At 52.5% G+C, this 24,666-nt stretch overlaps 2 protein-coding genes across 3 annotated transcripts in view; one reads left to right on the top strand and one right to left on the bottom strand.

Moving 5' to 3' along the window:
- PACSIN1 (protein kinase C and casein kinase substrate in neurons 1) overlaps positions 1-13,411 on the top strand; it is a 51,251-nt gene extending 37,840 nt beyond the window's left edge. For both annotated transcript variants that reach the window (XM_067531572.1, XM_067531571.1), the window contains exons 2-10: positions 981-1,110; positions 2,080-2,236; positions 2,965-3,200; positions 4,017-4,172; positions 4,721-4,896; positions 5,458-5,578; positions 5,710-5,834; positions 6,285-6,478; positions 7,142-13,411. In XM_067531572.1, the coding sequence (XP_067387673.1) occupies positions 1,048-1,110; positions 2,080-2,236; positions 2,965-3,200; positions 4,017-4,172; positions 4,721-4,896; positions 5,458-5,578; positions 5,710-5,834; positions 6,285-6,478; positions 7,142-7,251 (1,338 nt within the window). In that variant the 5' untranslated portion in view covers positions 981-1,047 and the 3' untranslated portion in view covers positions 7,252-13,411. The remainder of the gene's footprint in view (positions 1-980; positions 1,111-2,079; positions 2,237-2,964; positions 3,201-4,016; positions 4,173-4,720; positions 4,897-5,457; positions 5,579-5,709; positions 5,835-6,284; positions 6,479-7,141) is intronic.
- A 4,511-nt stretch (positions 13,412-17,922) lies between these two features.
- Positions 17,923-24,002, bottom strand: SPDEF (SAM pointed domain containing ETS transcription factor). Its single transcript, XM_067531738.1, has 5 exons — positions 23,537-24,002; positions 20,098-20,295; positions 19,828-19,875; positions 18,868-19,008; positions 17,923-18,177 (listed from the first exon to the last, which is right to left on the bottom strand). The coding sequence occupies exons 1-5, from the start codon at positions 24,000-24,002 to the stop codon at positions 17,999-18,001; spliced, it is 1,032 nt and encodes a 343-aa protein (XP_067387839.1). The 3' UTR covers positions 17,923-17,998.
- Between the last annotated feature and the right edge of the window lie 664 nt (positions 24,003-24,666).

The raw sequence follows: 24,666 nt of genomic DNA, 5'->3' as shown, positions 1-24,666 counted from the left end.
TCTGGACTAAGACTTAAGAGATCCGGATTCTATTTCTGTCTCAGCCACTGGCTGTATGGGTGGTCTTGGGCAAGTCACTTTCCCTCTCCCTGCTTCAATTTCCCCATCTGTAAAATGGGGATAATGAAACTGACCTCCTTTGTAAAGTGCTTTGAGAACTACTGACAAAAAGTGCTGAATACGCGCAGAGCATTATTATTACAGTGGGAACATGACCTCAATGGGGTCCCTGAGGGTTACTGCAATCTAATTATTGCATGATAATAATTTCACTGGTGGGCAAAATGATTCCTAAAGGGGTGTGGTTTGAAAAAGTGGAGCTGGGCTTTTCTAGCTAAACTTGTCTTTTTATGAGAAAATGGCCTTTTAATCAAAAATTTTTTGTGGTTTAGTTGAGTTTCGTTTCATTGGCAATTTTCAGGGAAAAAACTGAACTGAACATTTACAGCTTTGGTTTAAAAAAATAAAAACCCTTTTCATGGAAAATTTTGGGAGGGAAACCTGAAACCAGAAATGTACAAACTTTCGTGCAGAAAACAATGGGTAGTGTCCAGCTAGCGCAAAAGAAAAGCTCTTCGGGATGGCTCAGTCTAGGTGAGAGGCAGCAGAGGAATCCTAGACCGTTTTGTGCGAGGTGACCTCTCCTTAGCAAGGGCAAAGCATGAGAAGAAACAAGAGACCTAAGCTCAGGGTAGCCAGGGATGCTGCTGATCAGGATTGAGGTGCTATGGCAGATCTGGGAGGGGGCAGGACTGGAATAGGAGTTCTGCAGCTTGGGATCGAAGTGCATTGGGAGAGCCATGGGGCCAGAGCAGTTCGGGGGGGCGGGGGGGGTGCTACAGAGAAGGTAACACACTGAACTGCGGGCCTTTCAGCGGGGGCGCCCGTAACGGGCTTTCTCAACGCCTGGCAGCAGCTGGCAGGGCTGGGCTCTGAGTGCTACATTCCCCCCTGCTGACCTCTCTCCTTCCTCCATCCAGTGCATGAGGTCTGGTGCGTATCACAGAGCGGCTGAGTGTGTGCATTAAACCTCAAGGACCAGGAACCATGTCCGGCTCCTATGACGAATCTGCAGCAGCCGCAGAGGAAATAAACGACAGCTTCTGGGAGGTGAGTCCCCCCCGGGAGACGTCGAACAAGCAGGGAGCCCCGGGGTAGGCTCTGCTGGTGGAACTGCCAGGCGCTGGCACAGCTCTGCAGGGTAGGCAGGAGAAAAGAGAACCAGAGTCAGTGATCTCCACTCGCTTAGGGCTCGCTCTGAGCAAACTGTTGCCACTAGAGGGTGCCATCTGCCTCCTCCAGTCGCTAACTGAGGTAGCAAAACTAGTACAAATAGGAAGCTCCCCCTGCTGCCTGGGCCAGCAGAGACCCTCATGCTCAGTGCCTGACCACCGCCGCAGGAGGCTGAACTCCCCATGAGCAAGGCACAACCCTGGCGGCTTGATATCACGTTGGAACCCGGTCTCCTGCCTAAGGCGGCGGGAGCTGGTGCTGAGCATTGAATAGCTGCTGCACTGGCCGATGAAAAGGGTGTGCTGGCGGGGCCTGCTCAGCAGCAGCGCGGCGTGCTCCCCGCCCAGCTGTTCGGCATCCAAGTCGGGCTCTCCCTGAACTGTAGGGTGCTAGAGAGCTCAGCAACCTTGCACAGGGGGACGAGTTATTGAGAGACTGCCGTGTTCTTTCGAGCATGACCCTCTGACACGCAGCCTTGCAGTAGATGGGCCTCTCCCCTCCGGAGAGCAGCGTTTCAATCCCGTCTCAAGTCACGTGTGAAAATAAATCACCTGGTTTTGTCCTAATCCCACCCCGTCGCAGCATGAGGCTATGGCCGAGGGGGGTCCTGGGATGCAAGGTGAATTAAAATAGAGTACCCGGCCTGCCTCCCTCACTTTCTCACACCCCATTTTAAATGACCTGCTCCTGAGCCAGTCCAGAGCCAGTCACTCCAGCATTTCACCCCTGCCCCTGGTTCAATCTCGGCCTGGTGCTGGCACTCACCATTCCCTCCTGGCCCCAGAGCGGGTCTGGCTTGGCCAGAGCCAGCCGCTGTACCCAGCCAGCTGTCCGTCTCTCTGGCAGGTGGGGAACTACAAACGGACGGTGAAGCGAATCGATGATGGGCACCGGCTCTGCAACGACCTGATGAACTGCATCCACGAGCGAGCCAAGATCGAGAAGGCCTATGCCCAGCAGCTGACCGACTGGTCCAAGAGGTGGAGACAGCTGATAGAGAAAGGTATCGTGACCCTGACTCTGTCCTCGGCCCTTCCCAGTGTGAGGGCGCGGCCACATTCATTCTGCCAAGGAGAAACCCCAGAGATATTGGCCCCTAGCAATGGGGCTTCTGCATTGCCCCCTGAGAATTCTTTAGATCTATATTTCGATGTCCTCTAATAACTAGAATGAGTTGGCTTGGGGTTCATGCCCCACTGCCCTCTTCTGGATGGAATCAGAACTGCTCGATTACGTGGCATAGGCCCCACACTGCTAATGGAGATTCTCCTCTAGCTCATGGGGCGGGAGCCTGTGTTTTTTGAGCAGGAGGGTCTCAGTTCTCTCCCTCACCCCCGTTACTGTGAATAGCGAGCAGCCGGGTAACATGGCCCCAGATTAGTATCCAATTGAGCAGTCGTCCCAGATTCAAAGCATCAACTTGTTTGGTTTTAACCCTGCCAGTATCTCAGTCAGAAATATGCCAGATGGGCATTGCAGCCCTCACAAGGGGAAGCAGCATGACCTCTGGATTAGAACCAGGCACAGGCCAACAGGACTCCTGGGTTCCATGCCTGACTCAGTCCCTGACTTGCTGCACTTCCTTGAACAAATCACCCCCGCCACATGCTCTGTGCCTCGGTTTCCCCAGCCATTAAATAGGGTACTTTGTGGACCTCTTGGACAGGGGTCACAAGCGAAGGGCCAAGCGTTGTTATGACACCGATTGCTCACCTCCGCCCCATCTCGCAGGCCCACAGTACGGCAGCTTGGAGAGGGCGTGGGGTGCCATGATGACAGAGGCGGACAAGGTGAGCGAGCTGCATCAGGACGTGAAGAACAACCTGTTGAATGATGACTTCGAGAAAGTGAAGAACTGGCAGAAGGACGCCTACCACAAGCAGATCATGGGAGGCTTCAAGGAGGCCAAGGAGGCAGATGACGGCTTCCGGAAAGCGCAGAAACCTTGGGCCAAGAAAATGAAGGAGGTAGGAGGCGGGGCGGGGTGGAGAGGGACGGCTCAGGGAGAGGAGAACCACTGAGAGCCTGATGGGTTTAGAGAGGAAAGAGCCCTCCGCCCCTACCCCCAGGGCCGGTGGGCTGGGGACAAGGTGCCCAGGGCACCCGCACAGGCACCAGATGGTGTGGTGGGGTGGGGGCAAGGTGCCCGCTGTATGGCCAGAGGTACTGGTTGTATCTTGGGAGCGATTAGGAAGAAGATGTTGGTTATAACCACAGAGGCACCAGTCACAGCTGGCAGGGGTGGGGGGGCCTAGTGTTCAAAGGATGGTACCTGTTGTGCCATTGGGAGAACCAGTTATTCTCACTGGGGGGGGGGCAGAGAGGTGACCGTTTTGCCCATGGAGTTCCCCATTCAACCCCTCCCGTGCTGTGCCTGGGAGAAGCCGGCCAAATCCCCAGGGGCTGAACTGAGGAGGCAGGGACAGGATCAAGGGACCATCTTTTCATCCTGTGTCCGTACAGCACTTAGCACAATGGGATCCTGACCCAGGCCGGGGGCGCCTGGGTGCTGCCCCAGCACATGGTACCTGCCTGGTTTTGTGCCACCGACCCCGTCAGGACTCAGTTCTGAACACACCGTTGCAGCTGGGTGAAGGTGGAATGAGACAGAATCATGCCCAAGTCTCCATTCGCAGGGCGGGGGAGACCCAGCACCAAGGCAGGATGGAAGCCCCATTGCAGTGCAGAGCTGTTTAGGGGAAGGGACAAGGGTGATGTGTAGCACATCGGCAAACATCTGCCCTGACTTCTTTCCCTCCTCCACCCCCACCTCCCTGCAACAGCTGGAGACCGCCAAGAAAGCCTACCACCTGGCGTGCAAAGAGGAGAAGCTGGCAATGACCCGGGAAGCCAACAGCAAGGCAGAGCAGTCCATTACTGCAGACCAGCAGAAGAAGCTCCAGGACAAGGTGGAAAAGTGCAAGCAAGATGTGCAAAAGGTTCGAGCTGCGGCCCCCACGGGAAGGGGGAGGGTGGCCAGATGCATGCACACGGCTTCTGCCGGGTCCGTGGTGAGTGGGAGACGCTTGCCCCGCTGCCACGGCTCTGTAGCTACATAGCTCCAGTCTCCAGGGCCAGCAGGACTTATTACACTGTCACATAGAACCAGGGGAGATGGGGGAACCCACCTGGAACCGCACTGTCTCCTCCAGGAAACAGCCTGAGTCAGGTTACCAGAGGCTACTGGTTTCTTTGGTGCTTGGAAGAGGGTCTCTGGTGATATATCCACTTCTCCCATCTCCCCTTCCACAAAGGATCTCAGTCCCTGAGCCAACCCCAAACAGCTGCAGTCAGGGTGCAGGGGGTCCAACTGGTGGGGCTGCAGGGGCAGCGGGAGCAACTGTTAGGGTAGAGAAAGTCAGCTCTCACAAAGTTGAAGATGGCTTCATCGCAAGATGGATGTGGGGTGGGAAGCGGCTCTGTCGGGGCCCAGGCAAGGATCTCTGCAGGCCTGGGCTTTAACCTCGGTCCCGGGTTGTGCCTGCAGGCCCAAGAGAAGTACGAGAAGCTGCTGGAGGAGCTGAACAAGTGCACCCCCCAGTACATGGAGGGCATGGAGCAGGTGTTTGAGCAGTGCCAGCAGTTCGAGGAGAAGAGGCTCATCTTCCTGAAGGAGGTGCTGTTGGACATCAAGCGGCACCTGAACCTGGCTGAGAACAGCAGGTAAGCGTGCCCGTGGGGGAGGGGGGAAGGATGGGAGGGCGAGAGCAGCAGCATATAGAAACTACAGGGGTCTCCAGTGACTTGATGGGCCAGGCTGCTCCTTTAGCGGAGGCTCAAGGTCGGCTTCTGTGTGGACCATGAGCCAGGCCCCGGTGCAGGGGCTCTGAGTACTCTGGGTGCATTCAGGTACCCAGCAGAGGTTCCCAAAGGCCTGTCAGACCCATTCACTCTAAGGGCACATGGAGGGGACAGGGCTGGAAATGACTCCAGCCCCTGAAGCTCACCCCAGAGGTACTAGCGCATCTAAGGGTGGTGCTGGGTCCATGGCTACGCCCGGCCGATTTGTCTGGTGGCCTGGCTCCCTTCTGTGGCCAGCAGGAGGAATGCCGGGTCTGAGTTCCCGACTCCTAGGTCGTCCCAAACCATCCTCCCGATTTTGAGCCCCTAGCAGCCCTTCTCTGCCAATAAGTACCTGCTGTCCTCCCCCGGCTTGCCAATCGCCTGTGAGTGCAGGGGGCGCCCGGGGTTCCTCACTCCCGCTGTGCTTCTGCCCTCCTTCAGCTACGCCAACGTCTACCGCGAGCTGGAGCAAACCATCCGCCTGGCAGACGCGCAGGAGGACCTCAGGTGGTTCCGCGGCACCAGTGGCCCAGGCATGCCTATGAACTGGCCCCAGTTTGAGGTGAGGATCCCAAGCGCCCACTCCGGCGGTGGCTGCCATCCATGGGGAGGGGTTTGCGTTGGGGGTGAGGAGGAGGCGGGCGCGGCGAGACCCAGCAGAAGCTCAGGGGCCACGTTGCTTTGTGTCTCCAGGAGTGGAACCCGGACCTCACACACACGATAACGAGGCGAGAGAAGGTTAAGAAGAACGAAGGGGTGACCCTGACCAACGCCACTGGAGTGGGCGAGCCAGCAGCACTGGCTGGGGACCGCGGCAGGTGACAGCACCAGGCTGTTAGATGGGGGGGGGGGCCTCCAATTTCTGGACCACAGGGAGGAAGGGGAGGGGAGGGGCCACATACAGCTGTCGTTCATTGTTTAGCAGCCCTCTCCTGCCCTCCTGTTCCCTGGAGGTTGTGCTAGGGGATGTGGTTGTGCCTCAGAGCAGGAGGTTCCTGAGGGGGGGGGGAATATGCGGTGATAGAGCAGAGGGTCTTTGGTGTCAGTCCTGTAACTTCCTGGCTCTGGGGCAGCGATCCGAGTGCCAGTGCGTCTCAGCCACTTGTCACCTGAAATGCACCTGCCGAGACCCCCAGCTGCCTATCTGGGGAAGGCAGCTGCCTTTCTGTGCAGTCCCTTGTCTGCGGTGACCGGCGTTCTCCTGCCCCCTCAGTCTGTGCCTCCCTCCCTCTCTTCACGGCCCTTTCTGCCCCCTTTTGCGTTCCCAGCGTGAGCAGCTACGACCGCAGCCAGACCTATGCTGCCGAGTGGTCTGACGACGAGGGCGGCAACTCCTTCAGCGCCGGCGAGGCCAACGGCGGCGCCAACCCCTTTGAGGAGGAGACGGCAGGGAAGGGAGCACGTGTGCGGGCTCTGTATGACTATGACGGGCAGGAGCAGGATGAGCTGAGCTTCAAAGCGGGTAGGGCACGGGGCCGGCCAGGCAGCTGCCACTAGCCCCCTGGCCCAGCAGAAGTTGGGGGAGGGAGGCTGCAATGGTGGGAGCTGACCCTTTTAAGAGGCCTCTGCCCAGCAGTGGGGCTGGGGCGACCTGTGAGGGTTTTTTTGGTGGGTTGTGTGAAAGTTTGAGTCAATTTAGTGGTACCCTTTCTGAATTATCCACCCTCACACATATCTGTCTTGAACATATGGGAAAAGGGAAGGAGGGAGGTTTTTGCCCCTCCCACCCTTACATAACACAAACCAGGCATGCCCAGTTCTGCTCCCACTTTCCAAAAAACCCTCACCCATGGCCTGACCCTAACACTGGACCATGTCCCTCCAGTGGGAATCACTTGGGGAAAGTTATGCGCTAACCTCGGGTGGGATAGAATGGAAGTTGGGGGACAACACCCATAGCCATGGAATTCACGTTTTCTCTCTGTGTTACATGGCGCCTTCCAGTAGCTAGATAAGTACCTACTACTGCTAGCTGCCAGTGGAGTTACTCTTTCAGCTCAGGTGATAGTGCGCAGTACTGGACATTCCAGGTTCAGTTGCCTTTCACGCCCCACGGAGTGTGCTTGAGGAAAAGAGGGCCCTAGACAAAGGGCAATGAATTCTTAATTTTGTTTTTTCGCCTCAGGTGATGAATTAACCAAATTAGGTGAAGAAGATGAACAAGGATGGTGCAAAGGGCGTCTAGACAATGGGCAACTCGGCCTTTACCCAGCCAACTATGTGGAGTCTATCTAACCTGGTGGTGTTCTCGTCATTGCTGTCAGAAAATGAACAAACCCTCCCTTGTCCTCATCTCTCTAAACCAGCCAACCAGCCATCTTGCCGTCTGGTCACTCACTCTGCACACTTAGAGATTCAAACATATTTTCCGACCAAGCTTTTATTTTTTTAAGAGCTGTCTTTGAAGAGTATTTTGCATACTGTCCTTTCTGCCTCTCTTTCTTTTAAGATAATATGAAGCAAAAGAGCGACCTTGTCTGTCCTTCTTTTTATTCAAAGCAAGAAGCCAATACCTCACGCTCCTAAAGCCCAACCAATGAGCCCATTTGCTGGGGGGCTTCTGATTGGTTGGGTTTTAAGGATACTGTAATCATGAGCCGCCTTCCCATTGGCTGGAACTGTTCCAAACCGCACGGCGCTTAAACTGCTGGGACCGGTCAAATTGGCCCTATTTGAACATAATCAAATTAAAATGAGAGGAAATGGAGTTTAACCACTTTTATTTATTCCTAGATTTTTATGTTCACCTCCCACATCCCTCCCTAGCCCTCGGCTCTCCAGTTTCTCCTTCCTTGGGGAAGGAAAGGAAAAACATCCCCTTACCTATCTCTTGCCCTCTCTCATTCATCCCACCTCGCATCCATGCACCATACACCTCCCCTCTTGCTGATTACCGAGTCTTCAAGCCGGGCAAGGATTAAGGCTCATTACTATCTTGCAAGCAGGAATGGTTGCCTGTGACTTGAAGGGAAGGTTCCTCACCCCCACTGAAAGCTGTGGGAACCTTCTGTTTTTTTTTTAATGCGTATGGTCTTCCTCCTCCTGTCAGGCATCAGCATAGCGTGATCTCTGGTCTCCTGTCGTCCTGAGCGCCGTTCTGGACTCAGCCAAGACTTCCCTCCAATGCTCTTCAGCGACATTGCGGCACTTCCTCAGTCCAAGCTCCCAGCAAGGCTGTACAGATTTTCCATTCTGAGAGGGGAAGGCCTCAGTGTCTGGAATCACCTGGGCTCTCTGGAACCAAAGCAGCCATGAACCCTCAAGCACGTACCTGGCTCCCTCTTCGGGAGAAGCTCGATCCACTGCTGTGGTGTGGAGAGGACTGTGGGCCTGTGAAAGCTAATGGAGGCCTGCACACCGGGAGGGAGCAAATCAGGCCTTGAAATGCATCACCCCCTTCTATTAGACTCATCGGAGATTTGCTCCCCCCCTTTCACCACTATTGGAAACCACTTCGTAACAGCAACAGGAGCTGGGGTGATTCAGAGTGCCGGCCTGGGATGAATCTTGGGCCTGAATCAAGATCTCCTTCGTGGGACAGGAATCTCACCAGGGGGCTTATTTTTCTGCCACTGAATGAAGGTGGGACCAGACTTTGCTGTCCGAGTCTTTGCACTAGAATGTGGTGGAGAATGGATTTTATTTTTAATCCAACCCGATGCGGATGGGTGAAAGAGATGCCCTTTATACATGCAAGCTTTCTTCCCCCCTCCACCTGACTTACGGTACAGGGTGTGTGGGGAGGAGTGACCTGGCAGCGCACACAGTTGGAAACACGGGGCAGAACCTGGGACTCGGCCCCAAAAGAAGGAAGTAAAGCATGTAGGGCCAGATTCCAATCTCAATTTCACAGGTGTAAATCTGTCAGCATCCCTGCCCTGACTCCGGATTTACACCATCCTCAGTTAGATCAGCTTTAAGCCTAAAAGCAGTGGGCGGGAACCAAAGAGTAAATGCCACAGCGAAGAGAGCATCAAAGCAAAATCTGTCTGGAGTGAAAAACCAAGGTCTCCGCACGGCTAAAGAAAGAGGCTGGGGATTGGTTTTTAACTCTGATCCAGGGAGGAAAGGGGCCATTACATTGCTGTAGCCCTTCCAGAAGGAGCTGACCTTGCCATACGGGGGAAATACCTGTGGCTTCGTCCATCAGTGCCAGTTGGGAAGTCCCCACAAGTGCAGGAAGGTTGCGTCCCAGGGCTATGGAAAAAAAACCAATGTTTTAACCCTCCACAAGCCATGACAGCAAAGGGAGGACCATGGAAGAAAGGGACACTTTCTTTTGCTTCTGCTTCTGCTTCTGCTGAGCCGGGGAAGTGAATATTGGCTTGCGTCCCATGGCAAACAGAGCCAGTGTTAGAACGTCTTCCTTTGCAGGTTTTGCTACAGACCAGCAGGCAGAAGCTGTTAAAAGGGTGAAGCGTCCCCTGGGGGGAAGAAAAAGGGATGGCCATTTCCCAGTGGCTGTGGCCTGATAACACCAACAACCCCTGTCTGAGGGAGAGGTCATGAGAAGATCAAAGCCACCACACAGCTACTCACTCACATGGTTATCGCTACTGGTTACGCTAGACCTGAGCTTGAACCTAAAACCCTAGAGCCAACCAATGCAGCAGTTTTGTTCTGAGCTCCATTTGTGAGCCCTTCTGTAATTTATTATTTAACACCCCTGGGATGCAAGCCGACAGGGGAGGGAGCAGCTTTCCTGCTCAACATGGGAGGGGTGTCGCTCAGTAGGCTCACAACATAATCTAATCCAAAAATTTCCCAGGAGAGAAGCTGGCAAAAGCAAGCCTAGTTATCAAAGCTATTTCCCCCACCTGGCAAAGAAGTTGGGTCCCTTGTCATCCCACCACGTATTTCCTTTCCTAATCCTTGGGTGAGCCTCTATCAATGCCAAATGCAGAGAAGAGCCATTCAGAAGATTTCTCGCCAGCATTTAGCAAGACAAATCATCTCTCCCACCTATTCAGGACAAAAAAATACTGGCCGGTAGAGGTTTGCGCTAGAGATATCTTCAACAACTCCCCAGGGGCAGGTCTTCAGGAGATGCTTTCTGCCCTGAGAGTAAGGGAATGGGGGTAAACTCGCCATTGGTATTCAGCCTCCATTGGTCCTTTTCATCCTGGCCCTGCACCTTGGAGCTTAGCTTCCTGTGCTTGCTCATGCAGCTGGTTTGTTTTTTCAGCGGAGAGTGGGAAAGCTCAGTGGGAAATAACCCATTTTGAATGCGTGGCAGCCCATTCCCCTCCCAGTCGCTTTTCTCCAGTGAGCTTCAATTCCTTCTTCCAGCCGACATCTCAGCTTGGATCGCCCCGGACTTCCAGCCACTTGTCTTACATCTTTGGCACGTGGACCACTTCACCAGCTGGATCCTTCCATTGTTCCTGCCCCACAGGGGCAGTCCATGAGTCACAGTTGAGCCATGGCTCATCTTGCTCCGCCTCCTCTCAGCATCTGGCTACAGTGCTCCTTAAACAGCCTCTACCTGGACAGCTTGTGTCTTGGAGATGCTGAAAAATCACAGGGAACATTTTTATAGCTGATTCAAATTCCATATGGTCCTTAGGGGGCCTATGGGTAACAGGTTATCTGCATTCCTCACCCCCATCCCTTGAGCAGAGCATGAGAACAGGTCCCCCTGATTTTTCCACAGGAAGCCACAGATCATTCCTTATTTATTTCCATACCATCCCCCTGTCGTCTTCAAAATCATCATCCACCTCCCCTCCATGTCCTCCTCCTCAATTTGTTTAGTTCATGAATTATTGACTCCAGTGACCAAGTGTTCTTCCTGCCCGAATAAATGTGCTGCATACTGGATAACATAGACAAGACCTCTCCAACCTTCAGCTCTGTTTCTTCCATTAGTTTAAAAAAAAAAAAAAAAGTCAAGGAAATGCTGTCGCCTCAGCATTACACCTGTTTTTTGTATACTGATTGTGTAATTTAAAAGATACATATATATATATATATATATATATATATAGTGATTGTATTACTGTGGATACGACAAAAATAACAAAAAAAGTAACTGAGCTATGTAAATGTTATATGGATTTTAATCCTTCGTTGATTCTTGTGCTCTAATATCTCCCAGTGTAGATGTAGCTGTCATCTTTTACAAGATGAGCTTTATTTCTGAGTGGTCTGTAGCAGGCAGTGGGGTGTGAGGAATAAGAGAAGGAATATTTCTCAATCCCCAGTGTGGCCGGGGTGGGGGAAGCTGGGGCAGCACATCCCCCACCCCCATCCTGCACTGGAAGCTTGCCGCCTTCCTCTCCCCCCTTCCACCGCTGCCGGGGCCCCACTCATTACGCGCTACAGTATCGCTGCACATGTTGGAGGCGTAAGAGGCAGAGCAGGCCCTGTTGTGTGCATACAGAGACTCTCGAGAACCAGGGGCCTGGTTTCCAGAAGCCCTAAGCACTTGTGACTTCCTCGGGCCTGGAGGGTGCTCAGTACCTCTGACCAGCTAGACTTGGGTGTTCTGAAAACACAGCACTACAACGTGCTGAGTCACCTCCCTGCCTTCAGAAGCTGAACCCGTTGGCAGGAGCAGGCCCAAGCATGGATAGGAAAAAGGTGGAAAAGGCCCTCTGCAGCTAAGACCAACTCTGTTATCACTCCTCATGGGAGATGGGCCAGGGCATCCGCTATGAATCCTTTGTTGATGTGGCAGAGGGATTGGATTCAAATCCCTGATACTGCCGATAGGGCTTTGTTTCCAAGTCAGATCCAAAGCCAGAAGGGGGTCTAAAGTTTTGCTGTCAGGATTAAGCCAAGATACTTGCAAGATTCTGAGCCCAGGGTCTCACCAGATCAGGTTGGGTGTGCGAGATCGCCTCCCACGTAGGCTGCAGTCAACCAGGACCGGATTTAGCATGCTCAAAACCAAGGCCAAAGCTAGTTCCAATTCACCCCCCAGCCTGAAATGCCAGGGTCAACCCAGTCCCCAGAACCACCCAGCCCTTTGGCCCAGCTCGGCTCCTGGTGTTGGGTTGCAGGAATATTTCGGTGGGCCATTTCCCATGCTCCAGCTACGAGGAGTTTTGAGTTTGGAACAGCAGGAGAAGGATACTTAGGATTTATTTTGTTTTTGCCGAGCTCAGTACATCTCTAATGCAATGACTCCAGGGCCTCGGTGCAGCTGGAACAAAAGAAATAGCCCTTACGGCAAGTGGATGAAAGTTTTCAGTGTGGGTGAAGTGATGTGAGTTTGTAATGGACGGCCTGGGAACTTACCTCAGCTTCCGAGGGATGAGAGTGGGAAACGCAAGATGGAATGTAAGGTGCAAAGGGGAAATCTCTTACATTGCTCCAGTAAAGTCAGCAGAGCCATATCGAAGAGGAATTTGGCCCCATTCTCTTTAGAAAAAGACACAGGACCCGTTGGCCAAGCCAGCCAGCCTTGGCGAGGACTGAACTGTCTTGGGCTGGGGACAACCGGCAATAACCAGAGAGTGGGCCCTTCTTCTAGTGGTAGAAGTCCTTTGCAGGAGAGTTTCCCACCTGAAGAAGGCATTAGATGCCAAAACTCCCTAAGGGGCAAGCAAGACCAAGTCAAACGCTAGAGTGAATCACACAGTAAGAGCTCAGTCCTAGGAGATGCTGCGCACTCTGAATTCACCCTGTGCAAAGCAGGAGTTTAGGGCCCCCTCTGCACGGTGCAGGAGTGGTCCCTAAATTATCCAATAGCTTCCTGGAATGGGTTGGAACCCCATAGACCTAAAGTGGCTCCACCCCTGGGGAAAGACAGCCTGAACTGATTCACTTGTAGGACAGGTTCTCGGACACAGCTTAAGAATATTTAAAGTATTTAACGTGAGGTCTGGAAACAGTTTCGCAACAGGCGCACAAACAGGTGCCAGGAAAACAATTCTACATTTAGATGCAGGGTAGTGGGACAGGCAGAGCGTTCAGGGCTTGCCATAAGCCTTTGCCCTGGCAAAATTATGTTGCAAGCACTCCACCCTCCTCCTTTCCCCATAGGATTGAACCACCACCAGAAAATGGCAGGGTTAAGCACAGACAAACCTGACCTATGAGGCTTTTAAACTGGACACTGCCCCTTTATGGCCAGGGAAATCTCAAGGGCTCTCACGGAAGGGAACAGAGGTTCCAGTGGTTGAGATAATGTCATTAACTGTGTGTATATACCTCTACATGGATCTCTCTAGGGAGAGGACAGAAATTGGGGCGTTTCCTTTGCTTAATGTTTCCCATTAGAGGCCTGCGGGCTTGTGGGTAATCGTGAGGTTGTAATTAACAGTGTTACTGTGAGCAAAGCTGCATTCTAGGAGAAGGAGAGTATGGATCTGGCAGGCAAGGCTGCCTCTTCTTCTATAAAGAACAAAAAAATACAGTAATAAAGAAAAAGGATTATTTTATTCATGCACAGTGTGTTTTGCCTGGTTACTGGGGGTGCTAAGCACCAGTGGGTCACCTCTTGCATGGGTGCCCTTACCCACTCCCTTAAAGGCACAGTAGTCCAGGGGGACAGACAGAACCTTTGGGGCAGGAGGCCTGATCGTGCAAAGGGGCCACCTAGGCATGAGTGCACATTTTCACACACATCCTCATGCAAGAACGTGCCACCCCCTGAGCAATAAGGGAAAGAGATGGGGGGCCGGGGAAAGCATAATAGGATCTAGGGACCAAGATTTTCACAAGTGGCCTGTGATTAGGGGTTCCTAACTTGAGACATCTTAAAGGGGCCCAGTTTTCAGAGGGGGGGGGGGCAGTGCCGAGCACTTCCCTGACTTTGGTGCTCGTCCCTCCCAGATTTAAAGGATCACATCCAGACGAGCAACTAAGAAAGGCTGAAGAGTTCGGGGAAGATCAGGCAATCCGGAGTAGCTCCTAGGGAAGGGACAAAACACAGCACAAGGTTTGCTGGGCTGGGGTGGGGTGACAGAGATGGCAGAAAGGGCAGCTTTGTTTACTTTTGACTTTATGTTGCTATAGCAAAAAAATCAAGATGGAGAGCAACAACTGCTCCCTACACTTGGAGTTTATTACTGCTGCCCCAGAGAGTTCATGCACACACACTCCTGACCATGCACACTTGAGCACAAACACAGGTGCATGTTCCCTACACACACACAGGGACGCACACGTTTTCATACACAGAGGCAAGGAAACACACTTGTTTTGCACATCTCTGCATACACCATTTCCACTGCAAACATAAAAAACTCAAAAAAACCAAACTAGACCATTGTTCATTGTAATAGGGAAGAGGTTACTGTAGGGATCCTCAGCTAGGGGAAGGCACCTATTAGCCACATGGTTCATATCAATTTTTCACATCTTCCATTACCCCCCCCCCACACAAATATTCACGAGGCACAAATTTCACTGTTTTTTCAGAAGACACAAAGCTGTTCCCCTCTTCCCCCTCCAAGGCATCACAGCTTCAAGGCAATGAAACAACATGCTGGGAAGCCAAGAAGCACTTTAGCGCCCACTCTGACATGTAAACAATACAAAATTATCAGAAAGAAATACAAAGGCAGCAGCCAACACAGGCAGCTCTTTTAAGTTAAAAAAAAAACAAACAAAACACGTGTATATTTTTCTTTAAACTCTTACAAGCGATTTCACAGACATCTTTGTCTCCCTTCTAAACTCTTCATTTGAACCTGAACCACAACATCTCATCAGCCAAAACCAAAAGAAAACAAATAAAAAATTATAATATCAAAGATCAACATTACCAGGTAACGTGGCCTGTTATGAAATGTACAGTTTAAACAACCCTCTACCCTCTGTCCAAGTTCTATGTTATAATCTTGTCAGCTTCTGTTGATTTGTTCTCCCATGGGAGTAAACTGCAGAGGTGTAAAAAATAAAATCCCTTTAAAAATAGGTACAAGAATAAGGCAGTCAAGAAAGTCCTGTCCAGTGGCTGGTAGGAAATGAGTTTAGTGGGTCTCTGTCCACTTCTTAGTAGACATGAACAGCCATCACAACTGGTTCCTAGCTGGCAGGCAATCTGAGCAGAAAGGTTAAAGCCTGAATGGGGCATGGAGATCACATGCAGGCTGAAACAAAGTGCTGGCTCTCCTGCGGGTAGAGGATGGAATCCAAACCTTCATCTGAATTTTGCAAATGGCTCCACTTTTTATAATGAGCCAAATCAAAAAGCCCAGGTTCAAACACTTTGGGGACTTTGAAATCTGGCTCCAAGGTTTGCAGCTTGAGTCCATATCGGATGGAGACTGAATTCCTCAGTCCACACTAGAAGGGGGACTGCCAGATCAGGACTGAAGCTGAAAGGATGGGGGGGGGGGTAGGAAAGTTTGCCTCATTAGTATCCAGACTATACTGTCAGTCTGCAGGACTTCTGCCCCATCCCCTTCCAACACCAGTGAATTCCCTTAATCACCAGTAGAATTGAGGAGGCAGAATACAGCCTTGCTATAAAATAAGCTGAATATCTGGTAACAAAAAGCCAACTCAGCTTTGTGCTTGCCCTCTACCCACCTTTGAAACTACGGTTAGCTGTTCACCCAGTGCTCCAAAAGCAGCCTGGATCTTTCCCCCATCTTTGCTTGCCTAGGAGAGGCAGCAGATTTGTCACAAACAAGACAGCGATGTCACTATGAAATTAACCAGCATAACTGGGGCATAAACTTCACAAGCAGAAGCGCAGTACGGCAACCTGTCCAGCAGGCAATGCAACATACTACAAAGCCTGCTGACTCGATGCTTCCCAGAACAGCTTTATGGTGTTACCCTGCAGCTCAACCAGAGGGCCTTCTCATGCATCCAAGTGCCAGGGCGTCCCAGCTTTGGGTCAGCGTGAGCCCTGGCAGAAGGCTGCTGTGTATGATCCTATTGTGTTTCCTTTCAAATGAGCTTTGCTCACATCCTGCGCATGGGTGACTTTGTCCTTTCACACACAATGCCGGAAAATGGTTACTGCAGTGAGCCAAGTACACATGAAAAACTGGCTAATTCAGTCACTTCAGATCTGAGTCTGGTGTCAGGGTTTTGGCCCAATTAGACGTTCCCCAAGTTAGAACCCCTGCAAGATCAGCCGGGCTGGTCTTTGGTTTACAACTGGTGCTGCTCCGGACAAAGTCAACGGGAGATGAACGGGGCTAGGTAGTAGTAGAACTTGACCCCAAAATAACATTTGGACCAGATTCTGATCTCCTTTTACACCAGTGTGAATCCAGAGTAACCTGGCTGAAGCCCAAAGAGTTACTCCAGATTTATACTGGCGTAACTAACCTCATACTCTAGGACTGTGGTATTAGAAGGGTGCCAAGGAGCAAGGCACTCAGAGAAAGGGAAACTGCCTCCTGCATTTCTCAGCGGTTCTGTCTGATACAATGAGCTGGCCTGCAGCAAGGGATGCACTTCAGAACTGCTTCTTAGTGAGGAAGAGAAGCAGGATGGTCAAGAGGTTCTTGGACACACCAGCCAGTTATGAGGCTGCTACCCAACACCACAGGCTCCTGCAAACCTCCACGGCTTCCTACTGCTGACACACTTCCCAATGAGCCACGCAGAGAGGCGAACGCGCCAGCTGCAGTATCTCCAGCAGATAACCGTCAGTTCTTCTGGCAGTCATCTACACCGGAGCATTGCTCCTCTCTGCGGGCTTTCAGAGCCCTTCCAAATACTAGGTCATTCCTACGACACCACACAAGGCTGGGGGTGTTGACAAGTAGAACACATGTAAATAGGAATTGACGGGGGTGGGTGGGAGGGGAGATTGCCTAAATGGCGGGCAGTCTCCAGCTATCTTTCTATCCTGAAAGAAGCAGCACCATCAGTTAATGATTGAACTGGCCAGCTACTTTTCTAGCTCATAGAAGGAACTACTTCTGATAGATTATTCCATAGGTTACGCATTGCCCCCCTTCTGGATTTGCCGTTCGTGATGGGAGTTGTCCTGTTAAAGAAAGGCTCCTGGCTGGCTGAGGGAGGTACACCTGTCCTCCACATGCAGAGAAAGGCTTTGGGGACCAGAAAAAAGCAACGAGCTGTAGAACTGCCATGGCAACATCCTGGGGGCAGTTCAGGACAACTCATGCTCCCCACCTGGAAGGGAAAACGACCACCAAAGAGAGGCTGAATCTGACCATCACTAAATGTTATGCGGTGGTGGGGTTGTTTATCAAGCTTCAGGACAGAAGCCAGGCTCTGATGGGGATCAGGAAGAAACTGCCCCTGGGGGCAAGTCACCCAGCACCGCAGGGGTACCCGCGCCTTTCACTAAAGCAGGGGTGGTGGTCAAGGGTCAGAAAGAGGCTGCCCATGGAGCACTGTCGAGGGCCCAGCGGTCTGATGCAGTATGATAATTCCTATGTTCCCGCAGCAAGGGATTTGTAGGCAAGACTCCTGGGTTCCCCTTTGCTGCATGACCTCCAATATGCCACTGACTTAAACCTCTGCCAAGAGGCACCTGGTCTATGGGTGCCTCTCACACAGCCAAAGACTTGAAAACCTGTAAAAAAAAAAACAAAAACAAACAAACAAACCAAAAAAAAAAAAAAAAAACCACCCCCAAAACACCTCATCTCATCCACAACAGTCAGACATTAACGTCTATTGATCTGACGTTGCTTCCAGGCAGCGCACCCCCCCTAATTTCTATGCCCCCACCCCCACACACACACACTTGGTTCCCTCACACCAAAGCATTAGAGGGAGAAGGGGGCTTTCTACACATACTCATTGGCCCCAGAATTAAATGTATACACTCTATTTCACAGGCAGTCCATTGCTAGCCAGGGCTCTTCCCCCCAACGCACACGCTTCGTAGCCTGGGGGAGGTTGGAAGCTCTGAAGTTCATCTGGCAAATTTGATCCATTTCCAGCCTCTTGCACAACCTTAGACTTCGTATTCAATTGTCAAAGGCAGTTATATTTTTGGAGTGGAGGTGCTGCGGTCTGGGGTGCTGCGGTTACAGGGATCCCACATCCCACCAGGAGGTCAGTCCGTTCCCCTGCTCCTGACCCCCCCATCTCAGACGGGGTGTACAAACTGGTAGACCAGGCGCTGGGAGATGTCAGGTTTGCGGATGATCCCTTTCTTGTAATACTGCCGGATGGAGCGGCTCAGCTTGTCATAGTTCATGGCGGGCCGGTTCTTCCGGATTCCCCATAAGCGAGCCACCTGGGCAGAGTCCTCGATCTTGAATATACCTGACCGATGAACATGCAGAGAAAAAGGAGGCAATAATATAAGATGCGGGGGAGGACCCAGGGCACCTGGGAGGCAGCATAATCTAGCGGGCAGAGTGCCAGACTAGGACTCTAGACTATTCCCAACTCTGCCACTGTCCTGCTGGGTGGATGCAAGCAAGTGACTCCTGCTCTCTGGGCAGCCAGGTCCCCTCTCACCCTTTGTCTGCTTTGTAAAGTCTTTGGGGCAGAGACTTCGTGGGTACATCCACCCCAGCAGCGAACCTCACGTGGCGCACACGAAGAACAGCTGTGAAGACGGTCAGCACTGGGCTCGGGGGAGGGTGTCAGAGCCTGGGCCGCAACGTTGACGTAGCTGCAAGTCTGCCACAATACGAGCCCTATGGCAACGGGCATACACACACCCTGGCATAGGGACTGATTCTGATCTCACTCACACCAGGGAAATTGGGAGTAAGTGGGCTTGATTTTCTGCATGCAAAGAAGAGTAGGGCAGAAAATCTGGCCCGGTGCATTGACGGGGTAATGACAGCAGAATGGGGCCCAGAGAGCTTTATGAGACCCCTGTGACGGAGCCCACCCCAGCTGAGTACTCATGCTATGAGACCTGACCATGCAGGCCCTAGGAGGATTATGCCATAGGTATAGGAAGTGGCTTTGACTTTCCCAGGAGGAGTCAACGGCCCCCACCTTTCTCCTTATTGAGCCAGCGAATGAAACGTCCGTAGTGATGAGGCTTCAGTAAAAGCTCTTTGAGGAACTGCCACAAGTGGATGGGCTGGCCTGAGCAGGAGGAGTCCACCTCACTGTCTGTCCAGCTCTCGTCACCCCCTGCGGCAGAAAAGAAGCACATGCCAGCTGTTAGTCAGCCGCCACCAGCAGAGGAGCGAGAGGCTGTGGGGATTGGGAACAGAGGGAGTCGTTCCTCTTCAGTTTGCCCAGATCATCAGTGGCCAAAAGTTACTGCCATCTGATCAGAGGAAGGACAGTCCAGTGGGCAGGGTAATAGCCTGTGACTTGGGAATCCCAGGTTCAGTTTCCTGCTCTGCCACAGACTTCCTGTGTGGCCCTGGACAAGTCACTTAGCCTCTCTGTGCCTCAGTTTCCCATCTGTAACCTGGGGATAATAGCCCTGCCCTGCCTCCCAGGTGCGTGTTAAAGACTGAGATGGTCAGTTTTTTGGGGGGTAGGGGCCATCTTTTTGTTCTGCGTTTGTACAGTACCTAGCACTGTGAAGTGCTGGTCCGTGGCTGAGCCTCCTGAGCATTACCGTAATACAAATAATAAATTAGTAATAATAAATACACTAAAGATTGTGAGATGCTCAGATATCAGGGTAATGAGGGGTATATAAGTATATGGGATAGATCAGATAGTCATTTCCCTTCGAGCTTGTTATTAACCTGAGTCGTCACTGACTAATTAACCAGACTGTTACTAACTAATAAATAGTATTTTATTATTACCACTCAGAGAACTAATTATGATTAACATATTGATCCTGATTAAGCAAGAAGCAACCCCTCAAATAACTGGGGACCCCATCACTGAATCGTAAGAGGGGAAACAGGTTCATTGACCCTCCTGCTTCACATCTAGCTTCCCCCTAGCCCTCCTCCCTCTCTGGCCTTGCCAAAGATGGAAACTCACCACAGTATCGCACTTCGCCAGGTGCAGCCTTCTCCTTCATCCAGGCAGCTGGAAGGGAAGCACGCGAAGGGTCAGAGAGGGCCCACGCGTCATGCTAGGGGAGCAGAATCCACCAGCTACAAAGCACCCCATTCACACACAAGGGCCACGGGTAACACAGGAGAGAGCCGAAAGCCCCTAGGAAGCATGAATGGGTCACAGATAATTGGTCATCGGCCCCCAAGTTTTTTAGTGCAGAGGAAACTTTGCTGTGTTCCCCCCGGCTCATACCGGATTTCCAGATGTCCAGGTGGGCGTGCAGCACGTCCCCGCACACCAGGGAGCGCTGGCGGAACTGCTCCTCTGACATGGCGCACAGATCTTTCCCCGACAGCTCTTGGAAAGATTTCCCAATTTGGGGCAGCCGGTACTGGTGCTCGGTCCATAAGATCCACTTCTGGACGTTGCCTGGACTCCAGTCTGCCGGATCTGGGGAAGAGAAACAGAAAGCGCGGCCCCCACTCCTGGTGAGCAGGGCAACCAGGGGACACCTCCCTTGAAAGAACACTCTGCAGGGGTTACAGTAAGAGGGAACACAGCCCCACTCCTGTGCTAAAGGGGGAGGGGAGCTGCCTGAGCTTGGGAGAGCAGCAGTCCCTCCCCGTTCCCCCTTCTTCACGGCTGGGGCAAGGAGAGCTGCCCCTCCTTTTTCGGTCTCCTTCAATCACTGGAAACTTGGATCTCCGACCTCTCATCCTCTCCTGGGTTCCCTACCTCCTTTTTTGCCCCATCTGCCTGGGAACCAGGTCCCTTTCCTGCCTGCTGGGAGAGAATCCCACCCCAGTCAACCGATCTCAACACCCACAGGTCACAGGGGTGCAGGGGAAGAGGGCATCAGACGCACCACACCCAGTAAGCACACTTTCAAACGAACAATCCAGATAGGAGAACACAACGGTCCGCACACCCAAGGCGCAAGCCGCAGCAGCATGACCTGCCAGAAGGGCTAGTTCTCCTAAATGGACATGTTTTTCCTCTGCATGTCCTATCACTTTGTTCCCCAGCGCCATTGTCTGTGAAACAGCAGCTCCCTCTGAAGAGCATCTGGCTAAGGGACACCCAGCATTGCCGTGGATCCAGCAAGTGGCTACTGCGCTCACACGTGGAATAGGGCGAATCAGCTTCACACACGCTGCAAGGGGCAAAGCTTCAGCTGGAGGGTGCCAACATCGCCCCACTGGCTTCAGAAGAGCAATGCCCATTGGACCAGTGTAAGATCCGGTCCAATGTTATTCATGTCTCAGTGCAGTTGCTTTATAGATGCTTAGGAGACTTCATGGGATACACAAAATGCTTCAAACAGAGAGAGACAGGCCAGAGTTCTGAACCTCAAAGCCCAGCGAGTTTGGATCTCAGATTCCTGTTCAGTCCCCGCGCCAGCATTACAGCTAGAAACACCCTGAGTAACTTTAGACGCCCCTTCCCCCTCCGCCTGAGGAGCTGGCCCAAAGTTTATCCTGCCAAAAAAACTCATCCCAGGTAAACCAGACATCCCTATCCCCAATCCCTGTTCATTACTACTGGAAACTTTGCCCTCTTTGGTCCCAGTACCGATGCCCCACTGCCTGGCACCTTGCAGGGTCCTTCCCATCAGTGCAAGGCAGGGGTTAAAATGCTCAGCTGGGACTCCCTGGTTCTGGCACCAGCCATTTCTCCTACAGGCCCTAGATCCCCAACCCGGGCCGTCGGTGCTGGAGCCGGGACAACAAGGGGCCCTCGCTTGCTACTGGGTTTGGCTCTTTGGCACGAGAGGATGTGCATGGTGCCCTTTCGCACACTGGACCAAGATGGCCACTCATCGGCCCTGCTCCTGCTCCCACTGAATTCGGTGAGAAAATGCCCATTGACTCAGACAGGAGCCGCCTCCGGCCCTTAGCTTGATCCAGTCCTTTGAAGACCAGATTGCTCAATGTCCCATTCTGGTTCATACAAAATCCCATCACGGCTGGGGCCAGATGGCTGCAGCCCTACTGCAGGCTGTTGTACTGCAAGGCACTTCCACTGATTGCTCATGCCATTGCATGTAAACACGTGCTGAATTATTTGGGGGGGGGGGGAGGGGGGAACCAGAATGCAATGTTTGGGTCCAGATTCTCAACCCCCCCCCCCACCATAAATCAAGGGTGTTCACATCGGGAGTGAGGGATAAATCCCTTCCCACCATGCCACCTCTATTCTTTGGCATGACTCTTTTCCCCATGGTTTGTGTGTTGCACTTTAAGGTTTCACTATCACACCCCAGCAACTCAACCTGACTTTCAGTTGGTGTCACTGGCAGTTTTACCATTGACATGAACGAAAAGCAAGCCCCAGCCCTTATTCTTTTTCACAGAAGAATCACCCGAGAGGACAGTTCTGTTTGACATTCAACAATCCACCACCCCTTCTCCCAACTCCCGGAGGGGGAAATTAGCCAGGAAGAAAGGGGGAAAAAAAAACAGGCTGCTCCCTTCCCCACCCGCCTTCCACTTGCTTAACGCACGTGACTTCAAAGACACTGTTCTCCCCGGGGGAAGAGATTCCCCTTGCAACCCAGTGAAATATATTTCACATTGACCTAGACATGGGAGATGGGGAAAACTTGTTAGTTCCTGTAAATCCAGCTCTCCCTGCCACTGAGTCTGTGTCTTATGGGAGGGCTGGTGGGAAGCGTCTGGACGACTGATATAGGAAATATTGGATCATGTCTATACTACAGCACTGTAGTGTGGATGCTTCCTGCATCGACGGAAAGGGTTTTCCACTGATGTAGGTAATCCACCATTCCAGCTGCGATGGACGAATCCTAGCTGCGTCTACTCCCTGGGGGTTAGGTTGATCTTACTATGATGCTATGGGCGTGAAGTTTTTCCACAGCCCCAAACAATGTAGCTAGACCGACCTAAGTTTTAGGTGGAGATCAGGCCTTAGACTCTCCCACTCCCAGTCCCACTCGTTTTAAAACTTTTGGCACGGATGAGATCCAGATGTGCCAGATGCTGCCCTCCCAGGACTTAATTCATGCCCTACTCACTTGCTCGCTCACAACCCAGCAGAAGGGTTGGATTATTTACATTTCTGTCAAGCAAAAGGGTTTAAAAAAAGAAAAAAAAAAAGAATCTGCGTGGCTGTTTTGGTTTGAGCGAGCGTAGTGCTGGAGAAGTCCACCGAGACCAGCGGGGGTGTCTTTCCTTCAACATCCATGGCCTCTGGAAACGGAACTCAATTCTGCCTTGGAGGAATCCCCGCAAGGGGTGAGGAAGGAGGCCAGCCACCAGGGCCAAATCAGTCTTTGGCCTCTCTGCTGAGAGTGCCGACAAGGGGGACAATTAGGACCTGACCCAAAGTTCACAGAGAAGCTCCCAACTGCCTTCCAAGGGCTTCGGGTCCAGCCTGTAGTGCCAGTTGCCCCAGGGACACCTGCTCACACAGCACATCCTGGTGTTCTCTGGTAACTGTGGAGGACCAGGAACTCTAGAGCCACTCCACAGACGTCCTGGAGCAAGAGCCACCACTGACTTTCACCCACTGCCGAGCCGAATCCGAACCCGCAAGCGAGAAGCGCAAAGCTCCACGGCTGTATGGAGCCCCCCCCACACACCTCTGGTCTCCCCACGACAAGGCCCTGAGCTCTCCCTGGCCCTTCTTCCACCCGCCGAGCGAAAGCAGAGAGACAGAAGGGGGCACCCACCTGCTGTGATGTTGAGGAGCTTGCAAGCGGTCTCGATGTCCTTCAGCACTTCGCCCACCACCATGCTCTGCACCTGCTCCAGTGAGTGCTCCTCCAGGTGGAGGCTATCCTGGTAGTCCATATCGGGGCTCAGACCCAAGCCTTGGCTGTCGATGATTGGGCACTGCTCCGGCTCCTTCTGCCCTTCGCCTCTGCCCACGGGGCCGCTGCCCTGAGGAATCTCCCCCAGGCCCTTGAGCACCCAGCTGGTGTCCTCGGAGTAGAGCATATCGAAGTAGTGGAGGTAGAAATTAGGCAGGGTCTGCTCGGGTGTAGTCGGGGGGCTGGGACTGTCAAGGGAACTCCAACTCCTGGTATCGGGGTCTTGTGCAGTGGGGGTCTTCTCCAGGCCGGTCAGCAGTAGAGCGTCCTGTGGGGCGAGCCGGCTGTGAGGCAGAACAGTCAGCCCCTGGCCTGCGCTGCCCATCACTCTGCCCGGCTGCGTCTCCAAGTCTGTCGGCCGCAGAGGGGTGGAGAGAGAAACAAACCAACAAGCACCAGTCAGGAAGGGCTGGGGTTTGATAGTAATTCCTGTCTTTCTGCCCAATGGTCAAGCACAATGGAGGAAAGCTAAGCCTGTTAGTGGGAAAGAAGCCTCCAAAGAGCCACTCGACGCCCGAAGAGACCCCCAGATGAAAACAGGTTAAATAGCTCCTCTCAGGCCCAGGTTACTCCTTCGCTTCTGGGTCATTTGGCAATCAAGGGGTAGAGGGGGAGTGGGGAAAAATCAGATCTGCCCGGAATGATCAGATAACCAAACATGGGGGAGAGTCACCCCTGACTAGGACGGTAACTTTCCAGGGGGTGAGTCAGGTGGGGTGGGGTGAGAGCTGAAGCCTCATTGTGACAGTGACACTATCAGCCCTGGGTGGGGAACTGCGCGTTCATTGGGAAGAAATGGACAGAACGCCAGAGACGGGGCTGTGCCATTGGGATCTGGTTTCTGAGCACCCCTCACTTGTATGAGAGCTTGATGAGAACTTGATGAGAGCTCCAATCACTAGGGGCTTGATCTGAAACCCGCTGACATCAATGGGAGTTCAGACCCCATAGGGATGAGGCATTGGCATCTCAAATGCCACAGGGATGAG

Source organism: Emydura macquarii, unplaced genomic scaffold (genome assembly GCF_026122565.2).
Source record: "Emydura macquarii macquarii isolate MOO-44397 ecotype Brisbane River unplaced genomic scaffold, CSIRO-AGI_Emac_v2 contig_3220, whole genome shotgun sequence".
NCBI classification, from domain to species: domain Eukaryota; kingdom Metazoa; phylum Chordata; order Testudines; family Chelidae; genus Emydura; species Emydura macquarii.
Note: the sequence above shows the minus strand (reverse complement) of the source record. Positions and strands in the feature narration are given on the sequence as shown.

Bases quoted from the DNA above. Each gene is read 5' to 3' on its own strand.
- SPDEF (XM_067531738.1), bottom strand. From the start codon at position 24,002: ATGGGCAGCGCAGGCCAGGGGCTGACTGTTCTGCCTCACAGCCGGCTC. The intron at 20,296-23,536 runs GTGGGTGCCCCC...TCTCTTCCCCAG, and splicing joins GCTCCTCAACATCACAGCAG to ATCCGGCAGACTGGAGTCCA. The intron at 18,178-18,867 runs GTGGGGGCCGTT...TTCATCGGTCAG, and splicing joins CTGGCTCAATAAGGAGAAAG to GTATATTCAAGATCGAGGAC.